Here is a 22,920-nt window from a genome sequence, read left to right on the forward strand (position 1 = left end):
CAAAAATTTTTAGAATTACCATATTCAAAGCATTAACCTCCACTGACCTTAAATGTGTAAGGTGAAATTTGAGTATGTGATCAATTTTATAACTATCCATTACATATACTTATTTATGTAAGATATAATATAAATAGAAACGATAATAAAATTTTGAAATTAGAATCTTAAAACTAACAATATATTTCAAACCGGGTAATATTTAAAACGAAAGTACGAAATAATTCGTAGTAGTTGTAGAGATTATAATAATGGATTTAAAGTTGAAATAGATTGGAAGATAATTTTAAATTTCGATTTGTTAATATTAAAGTCTATAACTTATTTTTGTAAAGTTCATATAAAGATTGAAAATTATAGTCAAATTATTATCAAAATAGTTTAAAATAAAGTCTAAATCATATACCAAAGATGCATACAATTAACGGAAAGTTAATTTGAATTGTAATTTATATATATTCAATATTGTATATTGTATACAATTACCAAAGATATTTTTATATATATATACAATATTGTATATTGTATATATTGTATATGGTCCTTAAGTTATTAACCTTTATAAACACAGTTAGATTAAGTTGTTTAAATGTAACAATATAGTCAAAATTTATATATATATATATATATAATATATTTTAGTCAAATCATTATTATTAATATGGACCATTAATTATAACTTAATGGTTAATCATATACAAAAAATGTTTAGAATTACCATATTCAAAGAATTAACCTCCACTGACCTTAAATATGTAAGGTGAAATTTGAGTGCGTAATCAATTTTATAACTATCCATTACATATATATACTTATTTATGTAAGATATAATATAAATATAAACGATAATAAAAGTTTGAAATTAGAATCTTAAAACTAACAATATATTTCAAACCCGGGTAATATTTAAAACGAAAGTACGAAATAAATCGTAGTAGTTGTAGAGATTATAATATTGGATTTAAAATTGAAATAGATTGGAAGATAATATTGAATTTCGATTTGTTAATATTAAAGTCTATAACTTATTTTTGTAAAGTTCATATAAAGGTTCAAAATTATAGTCAAATCATTATCATTATTATAAAATAAAGTTTAAATCATATACCAAAGATGCATAGAATTACCGGAAAGTTAATTTAAATTTTTAATTTATATATATACAATATTTTATATTGTATACAATTACCAAAGATATTTTTTATATATTTACAATATTGTATATTTTATATATTGTGTATGGTCCTTAAGTTATTAACCTTTATAAACACAATTAGATTAAGTTGTTTAGATGTAACAATATTGTTAAAATTTAAATGTATATAAAATAATATATTCTAGTTAAATCATTATTATTAATATGGACCATTAGTTATAAATTAATATTAATCATATATCAAAAATGTTTAGAATTACCATCTTCAAAGCATTAACATCCACTCACCTTAAATATGTAACGTGAAATTTGAGTGCGTGATCAATTTTATAACTATCCATTACATATACTTATTTATGTAAGATATAATATAAATAGAAACGACAATAAAATTTTGAAATTAGAATATAAATAGTAATCAGATAGTTTTGTAAATTATCAAAATATTATCAAAATAACTTATCTTTGAAAATTTTGTTCAACTTATTATTTATATTATCGATCATTAATTCTAAAATTAAGTTGTTTAAATGTAACATATAGTCAAAATTTAAATGTATATAAAAAATATAGTTTAGTCAAATCATTATTATTATGGACCATTAATTATAAATCAATGGTTAATCATATACCAAATTTATTTAGAATTACCATATTCAAAGCATTGACCTTAAATATGTAAGGTCAAATTTGAGTGCGTGATCAATTTTATAATTATCCATTATATATACTTATATATGGTGATCATTTTTATCACGATAATAAATTTTTTAAATTAGAATATAAATAGAAATCAGATAGTTTTGTAAATTATAAAAATACGGTAATATAAGTTATGTTTTAAAATATAGTCAAAATTTAAATCTATATAAAATAATATATTGTAGTCAAATCATTATTATTATTATTATGGACCATTATTTATAAGGAAAGTCAATATTCAATATTGATGTTAATTAAAGTGTGATTGAGATAATTAAAGTATTTAAATTACCATATTCATGTTAATTCGGTTATTTAAACAAATAAGGAAAGTCAAACTAAATAAATTGTATTAATGGGATAATTAAATATGTACATGAATATACATGATTATTCAAAAAATAAATATACATCAATATAAAAAAATACATCTTATAAAGTCATCCTCAATCCGTGAAATCAAATAATATGAGTGAGACAATAACCTGAAATAATAAAATCAAATATTAATATTGATATTATGGATTATTTTAATTATAATTAATAACCGAAAAATTTTAAAGGTGTTACCAGAACAACAAAATTGTGAGAATGACCATGGTATCTCGAGTTTTTTTTTCGTAGAATTTAAATTGAAATTAGGTTGTATGACTCGTGACATTCACCTTAAATTATAAAGTAGAATACTAATGTTTATGTTATGGAACATTTGATATTTAATTTATAACCGAAAAATTTAAATATCTTACCGAAAAATAACAAATAATGATAATAACCATGGTATCTCCGTTTTTTATTAAGAAACTAAAATCAAATTTTCCGTAAATCAATTGGGGTAAATTACCTGAAATAATAAAGTTTTGTTATAACATTGATATTATGGAATATTAGAATTATAATTTATAACCGGATAATTTAAATGTGTCTTACCGGAAAAACGAAATAATGATACTGAATATGGATGAAGCTGTTTGATATTTAGAACCTAGAAGAAAAACATGTATAACAAAAAAACATGAAAAATATTAAACTTCAAATAAATATAAAACACCCATTGTTATAGGTATAACACATAAATAGAAAATTTACCGGAATAACGTAAATACATAGAAATATTAGCTTCATCACCGTTTTTGATTTAGTACCTATACAAATTAAAAAAAACAGTTAACAATGAAAATAAAGATAAAAATGTTAGATCTACAATAACCGGAATAAAATATGATGTTGCCAGAAAAAGATATAACATTGCCGGAAAATCATATAACATTGTTGGCCATTAAAGTATAATATATAACTTTACCGGAAATCGATTAATCTCGATCTACATTACCGGAATATAGAATATGGTGGATGGTGGAGTTAGTAAGCCGAGAGAGAGAGAGAGAGAGAGAGAGAGAGAGAGAGAGAGAGAGAGAGAGATTAAAATGATTATGGTGGAAAATTTTAAGATTAAATAGTGTGTGAGATGACACGTGGCAGAATATTAAAGCACATGAGAATGAAAACATGCTGACTGGATTGCACATATGAAAAGCCTAGAAGATCATATTTTCACATTGTATTGCTTTAATAGTATTTAAAGATTGTCCATATATAGATTCACTTTACTAATATAAATTTTTTACTTTGCACGAGAAAATATAAACACATGTTACTTTATTTAACTGAATTTATTAACTCTGAAATTATAAATTAATAAGACTACACATGTATTACAATTCATTTGAGGATCAAATAACATGTTGAAAAATGAATATATTACAAAAATATAAAAAGTTTAATTCTCTTATTTTCCTAATCCTAGTTAGCTTCGATAATATAACTAATACGATACATTTCTAAATTAAGTAGTATCCATGATAACTTATTTTATTTTAAAACAATACTATTATTATATATGTGGCCAACTAATATTCGTATAATATCATCTTATCATCTAACAATTTAGATACTGTATATAAACTTTGAATACATCTTTCTATAAAAATTTAGAATCTAGAAAAAGCAAAAGATGATGACTTTTAGTGTTGCAACGAAGATTTCATACCTAGACTTGGGGGTCTATGTAGCGGTGCAGAGAAATAATTATTATGATTTGAAGTTGTCTCAGTGGTGATGATGTGTCATTCTTCATTCTTATGACGTATTACAGCTTAACGACACATTAGAAGATCCATGGGATGAAGCCCTACACACACTCCGACGGGGAAATTAGTGTACGCGTTTTGTGTTATAGAATGACAATACATACTCAAGCATGATATATATTTATATGTTTGTTTTGTAGTTTGGAAGAGACAAAGAAAGTAGGTTGAGAGGGAGGTATCATAGTGGGCGGGCCAACATGTTGGGTCTAAACCCATTGGTCTGAACCCAAATGAGAGCGTCATCCACATTAAACAAATACCGACAGTGAAGTGAAAGTGAAACAGACAATAAGCATAAACCTATACAAACCCACAACTACGTTCATGGTTTTACTCTTACCCCCCTTTTATTTTTTTTTCCTTTCATAATAACAAATATGATTGTAAATAGCATGGGTCCTTTATTATCTATCCGAAATCTATATATAGAAATATATAATATTAATATTAATATATTATAAACACGTTGTTATGGATAGCATAAATAAAAGTCATGTGACATGTGGGAGGTGAGTGGAGTGGAAATATTAGGCTAAGGGGTGTGGGGGGCTCTAATGGGGGCTCCAGCCAATAATATTATGACGTGTGGCAGAGAGAGAAACTGGATAAGGGGTGTGTTGGAGCCCCCGCTGGAGCCCCTGGCCCTGGTGTGGAGGGGCTCCAGCAGGGGCTCCAGCGATTTTTTTTTTTTATTTTTTTATAAATATATTCAAACAACGTATTATTAAAAAAACCTATAAATTATTAAAAAAACACACATTTTTTTTAAAATTCAAATTACAAAAAAAAAACATACTAAAAATTAAACAAACAATAATACTTAATAATAACACTAATCTAATACAAGATCATCGGGTCGCCTCGCCCACAAATGTTCAACCAACTCATGTCGAAGATCCCCGTGTATCTCACGGCTCTTGATATTTGCTATGTTATGAAGTCTTTGTTGATCACTGATTGTGGACGGTTGTGGCGGAATGTCACCTTGGTAGTTTTGGCAGATAGCTTTGCCCTCGTCTTCTAACGTCATGTTGTGTAGGATCAGACACGTGTAGACGACGTCCGTTATCCTCTCCCGAGTCCAATAACGTATCGGGTTCGCCAGAACATAATATTGTTTTTTTATAGCTCCAAAAGCTCTTTCAATATCTTTTCTAGCAGACTCTTGCTTCTTCGTAAAATACTTCCGTTTGTCGGCGATTGGATCTGTAAAAGCTTGAACTAACAAAGCCCATTCGTTGTAAATACCATCGACCAGATAGTACCCGTACTTGAAGAGTTCTCCATTTGCAACAAAAGATTGAGGTGGTTCAACCCCGTCGATAAGGTCGTTGATCAAATGTGACTGATCGATAACATTAAGGTCGTTATTTGACCCAGCAACACCAAAAAAAGCATGCCAAAACCAAAGATCCTGTGACACCGCCGCCTCAAGTATAAGGGTCGGCCCTTCATGATCACCACGGTGGAACTGACCTCGCCAGGCCGTTGGACACATAGCCCATCCAACATGCGTACAATCGATGCTACCTAGCATCCCAGGAAAACCATGTTTTTCTGCGTGCACCTCATATATGCGTTGGATGTCATACATTGTAGGTTTACGCAGATATCTCCGAGCGTAAGTCAATATGACTCCTACGTATATAAAATAATCTATAAACATATAATATATATTACAAAATGTAATAAATATTTAATAAAAAGTAAAATTAATGTTTTTTACCTTGGCAGAAAAAATGAAGGGATTCACGTGCAACCCTTTTCGACATCTGTAAATACTCATCGAAAGCGTTCGACGAGATGCCGTACGTTAATTGACGGATAGCAGCCGTGCATTTTTGAAGAGGGGTAAAACCGGGGAGACCCCTAGCATCCTCCCTTTGTTGAAAAAAGGGATACCGTGCCTCTAAATCACTTGCTATACGCATGAACAATTGTCTGCTCATTCGGAAACGAGTTCGAAAATCCGACTCCTCATATACCGGTTGAGGGCTAAAATAATGCCTAATCAAAGTATCGTTAGCACCCGATCGATCACGATCACGAGGTGGTGCTCTAACCCTCGGGAGTCGAGGTTGATGGGCTTGATTTTGCAAGAGATCGACCACAGTTGCGGTCAAAACTCCCCCTACATGAAGAAGCAAATCATCCTCTTCGGAGGAGTCGGAATCAGACGAGTACGACGACATTATTTTTTAAAAAAAAGTTGGGAAGATGGGTTGATTTTGGGTTTTATTTTGAAGTTGTGGTGATTGATATGGGTGAAATGGGGTATTTTATAGATGAAATGGGGTATTATTTAGGTAAAAAATATTTTTTTTTAATTTAACCGGGTCCCAACGGCTATTTCTCCATTCCCAACGTCCATTTTCTCTCTCTTCTCCCGCGACCAGGCTCACGTCTGCCTGGATTTCCGCGCTCGCGCCCCGGTGGTGTGGGGCGCCTCGGGGCTCTAGCGCCCCGGTTAGCGCCCCACACCCCTCAGCCTTAGGTGACAATGATGTTTTTTTGGGCAACACGCATTCCTTTACTTCCTTTTCAACATCATTCTCCTCTTGTTATTTTCAACTTAAATATACGGCTATGGTACCAACACAACACCAAATGGCTTTTAAGATATATTTATACAGCCTCACGATTATTTACCCTTATAAAGGTTGTGTGGAAAAAGTAGGTTGTCACGTCACATCACTATCATATAGATAACTTATTATTTTGTTAACTTAAACTTTATGGGTCAACTAGCTACTACCTGATTAAAGCAATTATTAAACTATTTAAAAGAAAAGAAAAAAAGAAAACAAAATAATAATTTGTGATTGGTTGTTAGTGGGGTGAGCCCACTAGCAATTCTGGACGGGCACCGTTATGTAGAACAGTTTTTTAAATAAATATTATATGATTGGTAATTATAAGATTGAGTGATAATACTATCAAATGAATGATAAAAGGTTTTTTTAGGAAAATATTAAAATGTACGGGTCTAATGTAATCGATATTGAATTGCAAGAAGTACATTTAAAATTGCTCTCAAGAATGTCCCCATCGAGGCTCTCAAGTTTTACCCAATGGGGATTGAATGATGTATAAGGTACAGATAAAAATATGTCACGTTAAATATAAAATATTCATTATTCAGTCGTTTAACTGTTATATAGTAAATAACAAATATGAGTATAAACAATCGTTCCGTTGTTTTGTTTTATTTGTGATTTATAGATTAATTAATTATTAACCACTTAGCTTAGGCAACTCTCTTCCTAACTAGACATAATTACAAAGATTGTCTTTTTACGTTTGTACCAGATTTCAATAGTTGTTATTTATATTTAAAATTGACATAATTTGTACTTTACGCTTTCAAATGTCACACTGTTTGTCCTTTGACCCTAACCCAGTTAGCTTTTATCATTAAGTTTGGTTGTCATTTTAGCCATTTAATAAAACAAAAATTAATAATTAAAAGATTTTATAAATATATAATCTCTATTATAATAAACAAAAACATCTTTGTGCCACTTGGCACTTATTTGGATCATATTTGTGCCACTTGGCATGTTTCTTATTCAATCATTAAAAAACTTTTTTCTTTTTCATTTAAAAAGATAATGATCAAGACTTCTTAATTTGAAAAAAAATAAATTAATTTGGTTTCCATAAAAAGCGTAACAAACTTTGTAATTTTTCTTGCCTTCCTAAATCAAATCCCACGCCAAAAATAAACGATTAGGGCTTTAATGACATCTCCAAAACTGAATAATATAGTTGTACGGGTTACAATTTTACGTTTGCCTTTGATTTTGCTCGATGATGCGATCGTCGAAAAATTTATAACAATGGTAATTTCATTCTGGAGCTAATTATATTGTTTTTACCTCAAAATTCAAGTTTTATATCTAGAATAGAAAGCATATCAATTAATTATGCATTATTTGCAATGTTATTGTGTCTTGTGATTTGAATGTTGCAACATGATAGATGTCTTGAGTTTTACTTCTATGAGGCCTTTTAGGGTTAACTGAGTATGTAAGAAATGGAGACTGTTACAATAAACATCATATTCAATATTCATTTATAGAAGTGAAAATTTATTTGGGATTTAATGTTTTCTTCTTTTGTTTTAATGTAATATATTTAGTTTCATAGTGTATCAAGAGGTATCGAACAACGACGATGAACATGTTGAAGATAGGGATAACACTGAGGTTTACTACTTTACTAATTAGTTTACAATATTTTTTTATAGAGATGGACAGAAAATATTTATTACAAAATAGTGTTGGCGTGAACCTAGCTTTTTGTTACACTTACACAAGCATCTTTAATGACCTGTAACCTGTTTAATATGAGTTGTAGCTATGCATTCGTAACTATATGTTTGTTTATTCTTTGTTTTTGAAATAGATTTAGGAAACAAGATATTCGAGGTTTGCCATTTCTAAAGAATCCTATATATGGCAAGACCAACTTCGTGAGTGAATATTAAATTTTACTTTTGGTTTCTTGATCTCACAAAATTGTACAATTTATTGGTCATCTATTTTCTTAATGTAGCCTACACACAAACAAAAAAAATTACATTAAAGTTCCTAAGAAAATTCACAAGACCAAAAGGGTGATGTTGACTTGAGCCATGAGTTCTTTCTTGAGTTAGCGAGTGTGCTTGGCACCTTTTGATTATTATTTAATTACTTTTTTTTCTATTTGTATCTTTTTGAGATAATTGATAATCCATTGAATGAGGTGATCTAATGTGCCGATGGTTCACAAACTTCAATGGATATATTTTAACAAACATAAACAGAAATAAATGAACATATACAAACAAAGGTAATTCGATACAACCAAATTTAAATGAACACAAACAAATTTGTTTTAATCACATATCAGATACGAGGGTGATATAATTTGTAAATTATAAATAATATTTAGTTATTTTCTATTAATATGTAAAAGAACATAAATAAAAGAAAATAAACGAATGTTCACAAACATAATGAACAACCAAAACATGTATTCACGTTCGTTAGTTTAATTAAATGAATACAAATATTTGCTCATGTTCGCTCGTTTATTAAATCAACGAACTTTTCACCGAACCGTTTACAAACAATTCGCCATTGAGGTATAAAGTATGCCATGTTTAGCAAACAGGTAAATTTACCATAATAGTTTCACTTTTATTTCAAGAGGAACTTGCGGAGGAAGGCATCTGATTTTGTTAGTGCAGGCAGTTCTTGCTTTTTATGAGAAGATACAAATGTTTATAACATGACATTTATACATTGCCTTTTGATTTTACTTTCTTATTGATACTATTTAAATATAATGTTTGCAGCATGTAGAAGTACCAACTACGGCTTTAAATTCTTATATATATTTTCATCTCAAGTTGAGTTGGTAATTTTGAGATTTTGCATCTAATGTTTTAGTACATAGAGTACAGGCCTTTTACCTGAATGCTAATACTAATTGCCGCCTCCATTGGAAATCACCGTCAATTGGTAGTAGAAACCCTAACAGGGAGATCTAAAAGAACAACAAGAGTACAGGCGATAGAGAACTCGAAACCCTAGCTAACAATCTAGAGGATCTTTTTTAGTACATAGAGTGTAGAGTAGGGGAAAAGTGTTTCATTTGGAGATTAAATCCAAGGGTTTTAGTTGGCAAAATAATATTTTGCAGTAAGAATACAATTAGGGGACGACCACATAGCGATATATATATGCAGAGAGAAGATGGGGGAAAAGAAAATTTTGGCGGGGATTCCGATGTGTTGGTGGGTAACCGTGGTGTTGTTCTGATGGCGGTGTTTGTGGCTCGCCGGAGAGGACAGTGATGGTGGCTGAGAGGGAGAGAGAGAAAAACCTTTTCATTTATATTTTTTAATTATATATTTATATATTCTTTTAATTATTAATTTTTTTTATTAAATGGGTAAAATGATCAATTAGCCCTCACTTGCCTTGCATATGACCAGACTTAACGATAATAACTAACTGGGTTAGGGTCAAAGGACAAACAATATGACATTTGGAAACGTAAAATACAAATTATGTTAATTTTATATATAAAGGACAATCATTGAAATCTGGTACAAACATAAAGGACAATATGTCTGTAATTCTGTCTTCTAGCTATCATATCTTCATACACGATGTATTAAATATTTTTGCGGTTCTCATTAGGGCTGTAAGCGAACCGGACGTCCGACACGTCATGAAGTTCGTTTGTGTTTGCCCGTTTAATACATGAACCGGACATGGACAAATAAATTTTGTTCGGTAAGCTTGTGGGCGAACACGGACAAAGGCCACGTCCGTTCAATAGTGTTCGTGAAGTCGTGAACATCCGGTAAGTCCGTATGGATAGGTTTGTGTATGTTCATTCTTCGTTAATGATAGTATTAGTGTTCGTTGTCTATTAGTGTTCATTAATGTTCATATGTTTGTTTGCCCATTAATGTTCATTAGTGTCCATTAATATTCATGTGTTTGTTTATCCATTAGAGTCAATTAGTGTTTGTTTGTCCATTAGTGTTCGCTAACGTCCGTTTATAATATTAATGGACGGACACGAACAAACTCAAATTCTTAATGGATGGACACGGACATGAATTTTCGTTCGGTAGAATGTTCGTGAACCGTCCGTTTGTCTGTCAAAAGCTTAACGTACGGGCACGGACAAGGTCTCGTCCGTGTACAACCCTAGTTCTGATAATTATATTCTTAAAATTACCTTTGTATCAACTACGTCCATGTATATTAGTATAACCAAGCTTTATAAAATCCCAAGAGTTACATAAGTATCTAATGTTACAAGAGTTACATATGCCCTAGCTAAAAACTAGTTGAACTTGTTAACCATGGACAACCTCAATAATATGTTGTAATTCAAATATTGTTTTTTGAGACTCTTGAGTTGAGATGAAAATTATTATATTATAAAATTAAGAAGTCTGGTTCTGCAAAGTCCTGATTGGACCACTTTGCGGCACCTTATTGGTCATTGTTGGTTTGTTTTAATTTTAGTCCAATCGAATGTCACTTTTTTGTTTTGTTTTAGTTATAGTTCCGTAACGAATGTGACGGAAACCAATTTGAGTAGACCCAACGCGTTTTGTTTTAGTTCCAGTATCGTAACAAACGTAACGAAAACATGGGGAATGTCGATTTTGTTTTGTTTTGTTTTATTTTCGTACCGTAACGAACGTGACAGAAACCAACGGAATTTACGTAGACTCGTTGCCTCAACGCCCGAGATCGACAACAGTTGGGTTTTATCAACGCCCGAGTTTTACTGGCCAACACCATCCCATTAGTCCACCTCGGATGTTATTATTTTTGTATTTATTTTGAATTTAGTTCGGTACAATAACACACGTAAACGAAACCGACGAATTCACGTCGACTTAGTGCCTCACCATATGAGACCGACAACGCTTGGGTTTACCAACCCGCCTTGACGCAACGCGCCGGGTAAACACTAGTTTATAACAAAGTCTGTTAATACGACGTAACTTGATATATATAGCTAAAAGAACCAAAAACTCAACTTCCTCAGTTCTTGAGTGGATCCCATCACTTAAAGTGACTGAAAAGGAAATCACCTCTCCCGGGTGCATTACCTCCCCTCCAAATCCAGATACAGGAGCATGAATAGGCTTCAACCTTTCCTTATCTTCCTCATCAAGTTGTTTAAAGCACTGTTCGTACATGATGTCAGAGGTACTACCTGTGTCAAAGAAAACGTACTAGGAGCGATAGTGGCCGAAGAGAGCAGTGATGATCAAGGGGTTCTTGTTACTGGGACCTCCTTTGATTCGCGGAAAAATCACTGGCTCGTTCTTCCACTCTTCTTCGTCGGACTCTCGCCTCTTTCCTCCAACCCTACGTCCACCTTGGATCATGTGCACGTGTAAGTCCTTGACTTGTTTTTTGGATGGGCCCTGGTTATCCCGCACGAGAGTTTTACCAGTCCCAGGTTTTCCATCTTTCACTAAGTGTCCAAATTTTCCAGACTTCAAAGCCGCCTCAATCTCTCTTTTTCAAAGTGTTACATTCGTTCGTGTTATGACTGATGTCATTGTGAAACAAACAATGTTTTTTGGCATCGAGGAATGATCTCCTCGTGAGTGGCTGCGGTTTTCTGAAGCTCACATTCTCTGTGGTGAGAATTTCAGCGGGAGTCTTTGAAAGTGGAGTCCAACTGTTGGGACCTTGATTCGAGGGTCCCACTTTGTTTTTGTTGCCAATGAGAGATCTTGCATCGAATGGCTTCAATGTTTCCGTATTTGGCTACAGTCTTGACCAAATTGGTCCCTTTGCTTGTTTATTGGGTCGTGGAGTCTGGAACTCTACTTTAAACTTTTGCTTCGAATTATTATTCCCCAATGTTCTTTCAGTTCTGCAAAATAATTTTGCCGCAGTTATGATATCGTCTCATTCTTTTGGCGTTCCATCTCTACCAGTGAGTGTGCGGATCAACGCGTCACACTTGACATTCTTGCGGAAGGCACCGCGAAGCATGTCCTTGCTGATTCCACCAATGTTCAGATTTTCGTCGTTGAATCTAGTAATAAAATCTTCTACGGACTCGTTATCTCGGCGGATAACATCCAAGATTTCTGATTGGTCACGAGTATGCTTCTTCTGCTGGCTGAACTGTTGAGAAAATTTTTTCACCAGATCATCCCAGCTAGAGATCTGACAATCTGGTAGCTTTTCAAACCACTCTCTTGCTACCCCTGTTAGTATCAATGCGAACATGTGACACCAATAAGGGAGTGTCCATCCGCTCACACCACCAACCGCTACGAAGTTTTGAAGATGATCGCTTGGATCAGTCATGCCATTGTATTTACCCACCGATGTAGGTATCTTAGCATTGACGGGAAAAGGTTCCGTAGCAATGCTTGCTATAAACTTCGATTTCTCGGCAAAAGCTGCTGGACGATATGGTTTAGTGAAATCTTACTCTGCATCGCTATGATACTCGGTGTAACGGACTACGTCCCGCGGATGACTGCTTTTTGCCCGCGAACTCATCCTGCTGTCACCCGTATAAAAACTGAAGTCTCCCGGGTGATAAGTTGAATCATAGCTATCATACTCATCCAGGTAGGATGGCATTCGCATGTCCATACGAGGACGAGGACGTAACCTTCGTAGTTCTCCCAACTCTTGTTCTGTCTGCTGACTATAACGGATCTGACTTCGTCTCACCGTTGGTGGAGGAGAGAGAGATCTCTGTGGAGATTCCTCATAAGTCAGAGTGCGGGCATGGAAACGCTCGTTACGCACTCAACGCTCATACTCGGCCACCAAACTTTCTTGTTGCGCGCGGAGCCATTCTTCTGGAGACAATGGACCTCTAGATCTAGAATTATGACGATGAGTTCTTGCGAACTCAGAATCGGCTGAGTCATCCTCCAGATCTAACACTGAATGAGTTCGACGAGTGTCCCTCATAATTCGTCCGAGGTCACCCAGATTGGAACCTTTCGGTGCTGTAACACGTCCCAAATTAGTGGGAGTAGGCCCAGTTGGTGCAGTGACACGCTCGAGGGTACGACCACCCGGCGTTACATCAACATTTCGCGAACCTGGAGCGGTGACACGTGCAAAAACACTCGAAGCAAAACCTTCAGGTGCTTCAGTATTAGTGACACGTGAAGTAGGCGCAGGAGTTCCCGTCGGCCCTTCAGGAAGTTTACTCATATTAAACGAACCAAAAAACCAAAAAAAAATTTATGTTGTTCTAACACCAAAACGGATGGCGCCAATGAAGAAACACGGATCCGTTCCTCTATTCGGGTCCTGGATCCTATGAGTCTACAGGGTAGGATATGATAACAACTAACACAGAATGAGTATAACTTCCCAAAGTCCAATGACGGGAACCTGCAAAACAGACACCGTGAGTCTCGTTATGGGAAGGACAAGAGGGGGGGTCTTCCCGTAACCACCTTCCGGCGTGAGAATCAGTACAGTTCTTAAGAGATTTAGAGCAAGTACAGAGAGAGTATATGTGAGTAACTGTGAATGAGTGAATGTGAATAAATACCTCATGCAGGTTGAAAAGGTATTTATAGCCGAAGGATGTAGGAAGGTGATTGGGCTAGCTGTCCTCTTCTAGAAGATTTCAGTAACCGTCTGGACGCGTGTCCCTTTGTGATAGGTTGAGCTATACGTCCCATGTGCATGGGTATAACAACCTGGACACGCGTCGCCTTATGATAGGACGAATCTTACCTTAGCCATGTGCATGGTTATAACAACTTGGTCAGGTGTCCTTCGCTCATTGGCCCGCGAGTCACATATTCTTCAAGTACCAATCGTTATTATTCTTCTAGAAGATAGTTAGTTATCTACCGCTGGCCTGTTGGCATTGCCTTCTGGTCATTTTGGCGGACAGATGTCCTGTCCTGCGGATAACTTCTGAAGGTGCCTAGATATTTTCGCGTGTGGTGCAAGGATGTTCTTTCTCTACCATGTTGTGCGGGTGATCCATATGTTCCGCGGGTGATATATGAGGGGCTCCTCTCTTACCCGCGGATGTTACTTAAGGGTATTTGGGCCTTTTTGGTACCCTACCTCTATACCAACCCTTTGTTCAAATTGATAATCGCAAAAAGATAGCAGTAACTGTTATTCGAGTGTTACCTCCGACTATGGCTACGACTACAGCGGAGGCGGGTCTTTATTTCCAGCAAGCGGCGTCGACGGTGCGATGGTGGCTAGCTTAGACTCCGGCTAACAGAGTGGTGGTTGTCTGGCTTACTACCAGCGACTGCGAGAGTTCGTGTAGCGGTGGCTATGGTGCCCACGGTTTCTGATCCGGCGAGTTGCAGGGGCTGCGGTGGTGGTGTATACGGCATAGATATATATATATAAAGAGATGGTTTTTAAAAAAATAAAATAATAATAAACGTTGTTATATTTATATTAGTCGAAACACCCCTCAATTCGTGAAGATAGCCAACAGTTTGTTGTTGAGTCTACCACGTTCTCGTAGGAAAAGTCGGTAAGAAGAAGATGTGCATGGTTTTCAAATTTACTTTCGATAATTGGCGAGAATAACCTTTCATTTACTTTACTTTTATTATTATTATTATTATTATTATTATTATTATTATTTTATATTTTAGTGTTTTAGATCTTCGTATATTACAAAAATTTTCATTGCTGAAATTAAATTATTAATGAAGCAATAACTTCTGTTATTTCACACGTATACACATTTCCTCAAGACAGTTCCTTGGTATATAATTGAATTTTAAAAGTTTACAAATTATAAATCATCAACTTTCAAAATAAAACAAAAAAATTGAAAGTAAAACCACTGAAAACTCACAATTTCAATGGTTAACACATTTAAAAAAAACGGTCTTGACAAAGTTACATTAACAAAGAAACCAAGATTTGCGTGTGTATATATTAAGTATATGAATAAATATTGGATCACTAGTCGTCTTCCGGTGGTTTCTCCTCTTCCGGTGGTGGTTCGGGTTGACTATCATCTTCTGCTTCACCTCCACCTCCACCTCCATCCCCGTCACCGTCCTCTTGTGGTGGTGGCAGCTCAGGTGCAACGTCTTCGGGCTTGGCATTGCTCTTTCGGCTGGCGGCCTCAAGGACATGCGAGTAGTTTCCTTTCTCCATGAAGAGTTGAGCAAAATGGTGTTTGCAATAAAGAATACCATTAAGGGCAGCATATGATGAGTGTGTAAGAGGGCAGCCTCCATGAGCACATTTGAAGCATTGTTTGTGGTATGGTTCTCCTTCCATAGTCACCTATAAATGTTCATTAAATTTCCATAAGTGTAACTAAATGCGTGTTCTAACACATGTAGTTCATATTATAAATGTTAACTCTATTACGGTCTGTTTGATAGTCTCTTAATTTAGTTCATCAATTGTAAACCTCCGAAATCAGTTATGGAACATTTGAATCAATCAGATTTATAAACATGCTAAATGTAGCTTCTGAATCGGTCAGCTCTCTTAATGATTTGATTACTGTCTAGAAGTCTTTTTTCCTTTTACTTTAGTTATTTATTCATTTCTCTATTAATAAAACCTATTAATATACATGGCATCAGAGTTTTATTCTATCATTGCTTTTTGTTATGTTTATGAAAGAGTTTGTAGTAAGCACCAGTCTCGCTAATTAAACTCCGCAGCGTGCTCATATCATAAATGATAACTTAATATGAGAGACATGGCCTTTAGCGTCTAAAAGCATGCATTAATAATGAGATGCATGTCTTTAGTCACACGCGGTCAGGGGTCTCTTGACCCCCTCAACCGACTATTTTTTTTCATTAACAGATATATTAAACGTACATATCGTTTTCTTATCGTATGACGTCTTAATTTTTGCTTGTACCAATGCATGGTGGTCTAATAGTAATCATTTGGTACTAACCTTTTCCAAGGGGTAGACAGTTTTGTTACACTGTCTACATTTGTCTTGGGTACCAGAGAACATAGAAGAAAGTTTGTTTGGAGCTGACCTCGACTGCAGCGTAAATTTAACGTCTAAATATTCACTTTAAACATAATCATATATAGAACTTAATGGATATAATTTCTCATCAAAATATAACAGAATTGTGTGATTAGCATACCCCGCTTTCTCGTTCTGGTTTCCCTGCAAAAGTTGCATACAAAAGGGAAAATCAAACATACTGATCATACAAGTAACCCTAAAGCGAACAACAAAGTTTATAACATCATAAACATGCATATATACGTTACGCATGCACGCATTGTGTATAATACTAGTTATAGATGTTACCTGTTTGGAAATTCTTGCTGAAATTCCCGGATTCTTTGAAGAGTTGTTCAAAGTGAGGCTTGCAATAAAGAACACCATCCATGGATGAGTAGCTGCTCATCTGCAAAAGATTCTTGTACATAAAAAACTTGACTTTTTAAGGTCAAAGTAGCTGTTTTTTTAACATAAAATTTCCATGTAAAATTTTGTTTAACCTCCACGATTTCGATAACGTGCATAATATATATGAATATACAAAATCTAGAAAAAGTTTTGACTCCATAATCCAATATCAACCCATGTCAAAATTGGAATTAATAATAAACTTGAAAAGAGGCGATAGGAAATTAACAAACCGCGAGAGTGCCTTTGCAATGAGTGCATCTAAAGCAGGCTTTATGATAAGTAATCCCATCAACAGACAATAAATCAACAAAATAAACAGTCTTATCGCAAGCTTTGCATTTATCCAAAGTTCCTGTGAAAGACATTGTTTTTATTTCTATGCAAACATATGAATCTAAACCAGAGGAAAAGTACCCAACAAAACTGGGTTGTGAAATAATAAACTAAATGAGGATCAAAGGGAAAAGAATGTGTTGAAAATTGAATCAATTCTAATTTTTTTAATTTTGTTGGCAATGGTTTGTTGACCAGATTTAGAATGAATTAATGAAATGCTAACACATGAATGGTGATCCTAATATGGAGGAAAACAAACGTTATTTGTTTTTTTTTTTGAAAGTTTTTACTTTTCCCAAATAAAACAAGAATCACATACATCACAATACACACAACGACCAAGAGTCAACTTCATATTTGATACATTTGCTTACCAGATATATACAAACAGATGCATGTTTGTGTTTGTTCGTTTAACTTTAATTGAACAAACGAACGAATATGAAAACATAAATGAACAAATTATTTATTTATGTCTGTTAGTAAATGAACTTGTTTGGTTTTGTATTAACGAGTGTAAATAAAGGACCATAAACGCACTTAAAATGAACGGACATTGTTAATTCAATTATCAAATAAGTGAACAACCTTTTGTTCATGTATATTTGCTTGTTTATTAAATAAAAAATATAAAAATTTTATGATTAATAAATTAAAACATGACACAATATAATTCATTAATTTCTACTTGTTAAGAATTTACAATAGCAAATAACTAAAAATAACAAGTATAAAACTAATAGTAAATAAATAAATTTTAATAAAAGTATAATGAAATTTAAGGTAACTATGATTAAAATGTATGATAGTATAATAAACAATATACAGAAAGTATTGCTAGTTAACTTGTAACTAAGCTATCAATAATCTTGATGATCATTTAAATTTTGAAGATTGACATTAATTGTTTTTTGGGCTCCCTTGCAGCCTGCATTTCTGCCCACTGTATCCAGCCCACTTTATTCAAGTAGCAAAGTTAGCATTATATATATACTAAAAGGTAAACTTGACTACACTCACATAACCCTACTGTTTATCACAGGGCTGGCAATTTATACACGAAACACGAATACACGACACGTACCTACACGACTTTAACAGGTAACGGGTAAGACCTTAACAGGTTTCGTGTACTAAACAGGTAGACACGAAATTACCTGTTAATTTTCGTGTCTAAACAGGTATAATACATGTTTACCTGTTAGATACCTGTTAGTACCTGGTTGTTTTTAAAATTAAATAAATATATATAAAATATATATAGCTATGTCTCATATTAAGATATACCTAACCCTAAGTCTTCTTTACAAGTCAGAAGTTACAGCCGCAACACCAAAATCCTCTCACGCCAGCCATCACCAAACTCAGTCTCTGGCCATCACCAAACTCAGTCGCCGTTCGTCCCTCTTACGCCGGCCATAACCCGTCGCCGCCACACTCTCTCCGGCCTCCACTCGTCGCGTCCAGCCATCCATACTCTCTCCGGCCTCTAAGTTATTGTTTGTTCCGTTCATAATTCATTCAGGCTATTACTAAATCGATTCATCGTTCATTCTTCAGTTCCATTCACCCGTCGCCTCCATTTCACACAAAATTCTTCAGTTCCGTTCACCCGTGACCCGTCGCTTTTGTTTAAGACTTTTATGAACTTTCGTCGACTTTTGTTTCGCTAAAAGGTTGTCAAATATGCGTTTCTAAACAGCTATTATCGTGTACTATCGTGTATTATCGTGTATACCAGGTATTAATAGGTTCGTGTTCGTGTTTGGGTTACAGGTACACGATAAGTTTTCGTGTCGTGTACAGGTATACCCATTTCATGTTCGTGTCTTATCGTGTACGGGTATACGATATGCCAGCCCTAGTTCATCATATTTACAATTTTCTAAGCTTGGTGTACAAACCTTTATAGCTTTTCAATTAGTTACATGAATGTGTATGTATTACTTACATGTGGGCCTTTCATTTGTTTTTCAAAAACTTCTCTACGTGTCCTCTTGATAACCACAAATAACACAAAGCTCCCACATGTTCTTATCTCCTCTCTTTCAAGCCTAGGTTAGTACACAAGAGATATTTTAATTATTTTTAAGTCTAAAAACGAAGAGCTTAATTACCATTCCACTACTATAATATAAATAAAAATGATCAACCTTATTAATTTTTTATATCTTTTGATCAAATTTTATTAAGAGTTTTGATGTTTCGGTCTAAACAAATTTTAGTATTTGACATTTTAACGTGTCTCAGTGCTTGGTGTGCTAACTTTTATACGTGTACTTGTTGTTTGAGCCACTTTGGCTCCTATAATGGCTCAAACGGGTTAAAGACCAAATTGTGTTATGGATAATGGCTCGAATGGATTAAATACCAAATTTTGTTATAGATAATGGCTCGAATGGCTTAAAGATCAAATTGTGTTCCGGATAACGGCTCGAATGGGTTAAAGACCAAGTTATGTTAAAATGGATAATGACTTAAATGGGTTAAATACCAAATTGTGTTAAAATAGATAGTGGGTTAAATGGGTTGGAGACCAACATTAATGAGTTAAGAACCAAATTTTTAACCCCCCCCCCCCCCTTGGCAACGCGGGGTTCTTATTACTAGTTTAGTTTCATTTGATAACTAGTTTTATGAGTGTGTATTATACGGATGGAGTCAATATTTGAAATTAAAATTAATCGTAAGATGGAAATTAAAAAATACAATTAAATTAGTTATAAGTTTTAAATTTACAATTTATAAAGTTGAAAAACTCTCTTTGTAACATTTGAGGTTTAATCGACAGTTTTTTTTTTTTTTTTTTTTTTTTGCTAGTAACCCTTGAACTACGTGTTGGATGTGACAGTTATTTTCATAATAAATTAATCATATACCATATGAATAGTTTTCTTAATTTAGTGAAAAAAGTTTGTATCGTGGAATACTTTTTATACGAGTACATGCCACGGTAGCAACTTATTTTCAACTACATATTATATTGATTTATTTTTTAAAATTCACTTGTTAAAACTGAGCGATGCATGCTATGATAAAATTACAATATAATACAAAAAAATATGTGTGCTTTTTGTTTTACATTGAATGATATAAACGGATTTGCTTAAAATTAACAAAACAGATAATATACCAGTCAAACTATAAATTTAGACTATTTCAAGTTGAAATAGTCAGAACTCATAACAACACAATTATTCATATCTTGTCATAAGTTAGTTCACGTATTTTAAATCAAAAGTCAGAAGAAGATCTCTCTCGCTTTCATAGTTATCTAAGCTCTAAAGTATTTCAATTCTTAGAAGAAATTTAAAGCCCATAAATCACTATTAATCTTGAACTTAAAACCTTCAAATTTCCTTTATGAAAAAACAATGCACCTTTTAACATTTGATCGATCTTTTATATTGAAAGATACACTTTTTTATAATCCGAATTCATATAATAATATATCTGGTAACATGGGATGGTAGGCACTTGGCAAGTTTCTGTCATCATTATAATATTCTGAGTTGTTTGACTTTGAAAAATTTCCCGTCAACCATTCACGAGAAACATCAAGGAAGTTTTCTTAGTTAATGGTGTTTCTGGGTAAGTCAACCCTGAAACGAACGGTTGATATATATCCTGTATTGGAAAGACTCGATCGGGTATTCAGGTAGTTTTAAACGTTGTTAATAAAAACTCAAAATTTGTTGGTCAACTCTTAAAAATTATAAGACCATGTAAATTGTAACGGATCGATAGTCTTTCATGTCACAAACATGGAAACAAAGCTATATGAAGCATCATTAACAGGAGACGTTCAAGCACTCAATGTACTTCTCCAACAAGACCAACTCATCCTTGATAGACTCTCACTCACCAACTTCAATGAAACCCCTCTCCACATCGTCGCTATGAGCGGGCACCACCACTTCGCAAGCGTCCTTCTCACTCACAACCCAAAGCTTTCTATAGCCTTGGATTCCCAAAGGCGGACGCCACTCCACCTGGCGTCCGCCAATGGTAACATGGACACGGTCCAGGAGCTTGTTCAGGCAGGGGGTCCCGAAACATGCAGTTTTCGGGATCAGGATGGGTTAACACCTCTTCATTTGGCAGCCATGAATGAACATTCGGAAGTTGTTAAGGCTTTGGTTCAGGTAAAACCGGATGCGGCTAAGGAGGGTGAACCCATTTTGCACATGTGTGTTGGTTATAACTGTATGGAGTCATTGAAAGTGTTGATGCAATTGTGGAGTGTAGAGGAATTGGCTAAGATCACAGATAATGGTGGAAACACACTTTTGCATGCTTCTGCTATTAATAAACAAACACGGGTACATTTTATATATGAGGTCTTGAAGCATATCCTTATGATATATGTTTTATATTAAAAAAATGAGAACATGTTACTAGAAAAGTTACGAGAGCATTCAATACCCTGCTAACCAATCATTTATTAGCCCAGATTCACACAAAAACCGGATTTCATGCCAAACATTAGCTTCGAATCTTCTTCTATTATACTCGCAAAACTTCTATTTAAACTAAACATAATCCTAGCCTATAAATCAATCTTATGTTTCTGCCAACTATAACTGATCAACCTAATTAAACAAACTAATTTAATCTAACCTAAAGTCCTAAACTAAACAATTTAATTCAAATTTTAACTAATCTCTTTATTGGTTCCTATCTTATGATATAATTACACATTTTCTGAATGGAGTTTTTAATTTGTACAGATTTTAAATTATTTGCTCGGGATACCAAGCATCAAAGCTAACAAAAATGCAGTAAACAAATTTGGATTAACCACACTAGATGTTTTGGATCAATGTCCCCGAGATCTCAAGTCGCTTGAAACACGAGAAATATTAATGGGGGCAGGTGTTTTGAGAGCAAATGACCTTAGACCATCTCTCTCCAAATCATTAGTGAAAGCCTCAAATAAAAAACATAAAGGGTTAATATCAAGAATATGGGCTTGGTATGTGAACAATGACTACCATTGGATCGAACAGCATCGTGGGATTCTAATAGTTGCCGCTTTAGTGGTGGCGGGGATGTCATTCTACTCAGGGATCAACCCTCCAGGTGGTACTATTACCGATCCCCAAAATGGTTCGCTAGGGAACGCAGTTCAAGCAGAAGTAGACATGGATAAGTTCGACATGTTTGTCGGTTTTAACTCGGTCACAATGATAAGTTCATTGGCCATAGTCATTTTGTTGATTAGTGGTTTTCCATTAAGGAACAAGTTTTGGACGTGGATGCTTACTCTTGGGACCATGTTCACTTTTGGGTGCATGGTGACTACTTATTTGATATCATTGAGTATGATGACACCGGACGGGTATTTTGGTGAGGCGAGTGTTTGGATGTGTTTCGTTTGGATGATGGGTTGTGGCGTGGTTGCGTTGATTCATACCATCTTTTTCGTAGTTTGGGTGGTGATGAAGTTGTCAAAGTGCAATGAAGGGAACCAAGATGCAGTTGAAGTTTAAAGTTATTGTATAGTTTGTCATTGTTCTTTTGAACATAGCCTTTGCATGAATTTGTTTTTTTATGCATGTATAGTTTTATGTGTGTAACATGCATTTGCCTAAATGATGTAATTATGTGTTTAGTATTTGTATAAATCCTATAAACGTTTTTGAGTTATATTTCATATGAGTAATA

The 22,920-nt window shown here is 34.1% G+C and overlaps 3 protein-coding genes across 3 annotated transcripts; 1 reads left to right on the plus strand and 2 right to left on the minus strand.

The window, feature by feature from the left end:
• Positions 1-12,452: 12,452 nt before the first annotated feature.
• Positions 12,453-12,860, minus strand: LOC143596966 (uncharacterized). The gene has a single exon (XM_077075606.1). The coding sequence runs from the start codon at positions 12,858-12,860 to the stop codon at positions 12,453-12,455; it is 408 nt and encodes a 135-aa protein (XP_076931721.1).
• A 2,390-nt stretch (positions 12,861-15,250) lies between these two features.
• Positions 15,251-17,282, minus strand: LOC143596967 (LIM domain-containing protein PLIM2b-like). Its single transcript, XM_077075607.1, has 5 exons — positions 17,148-17,282; positions 16,813-16,912; positions 16,643-16,665; positions 16,441-16,533; positions 15,251-15,806 (listed from the first exon to the last, which is right to left on the minus strand). The coding sequence occupies exons 1-5, from the start codon at positions 17,280-17,282 to the stop codon at positions 15,477-15,479; spliced, it is 681 nt and encodes a 226-aa protein (XP_076931722.1). The 3' UTR covers positions 15,251-15,476.
• A 3,735-nt stretch (positions 17,283-21,017) lies between these two features.
• Positions 21,018-22,793, plus strand: LOC143596968 (uncharacterized). Its single transcript, XM_077075608.1, has 2 exons — positions 21,018-21,575; positions 21,984-22,793. The coding sequence occupies exons 1-2, from the start codon at positions 21,018-21,020 to the stop codon at positions 22,743-22,745; spliced, it is 1,320 nt and encodes a 439-aa protein (XP_076931723.1). The 3' UTR covers positions 22,746-22,793.
• Positions 22,794-22,920: the final 127 nt, after the last annotated feature.

The sequence above is a fragment of the Bidens hawaiensis genome, unplaced genomic scaffold (genome assembly GCF_021521415.1).
Source record: "Bidens hawaiensis isolate Kalapana, Puna unplaced genomic scaffold, B.hawaiensis_p1.1 tig00047435_1, whole genome shotgun sequence".
Taxonomy (NCBI): Eukaryota; Viridiplantae; Streptophyta; class Magnoliopsida; order Asterales; family Asteraceae; genus Bidens; species Bidens hawaiensis.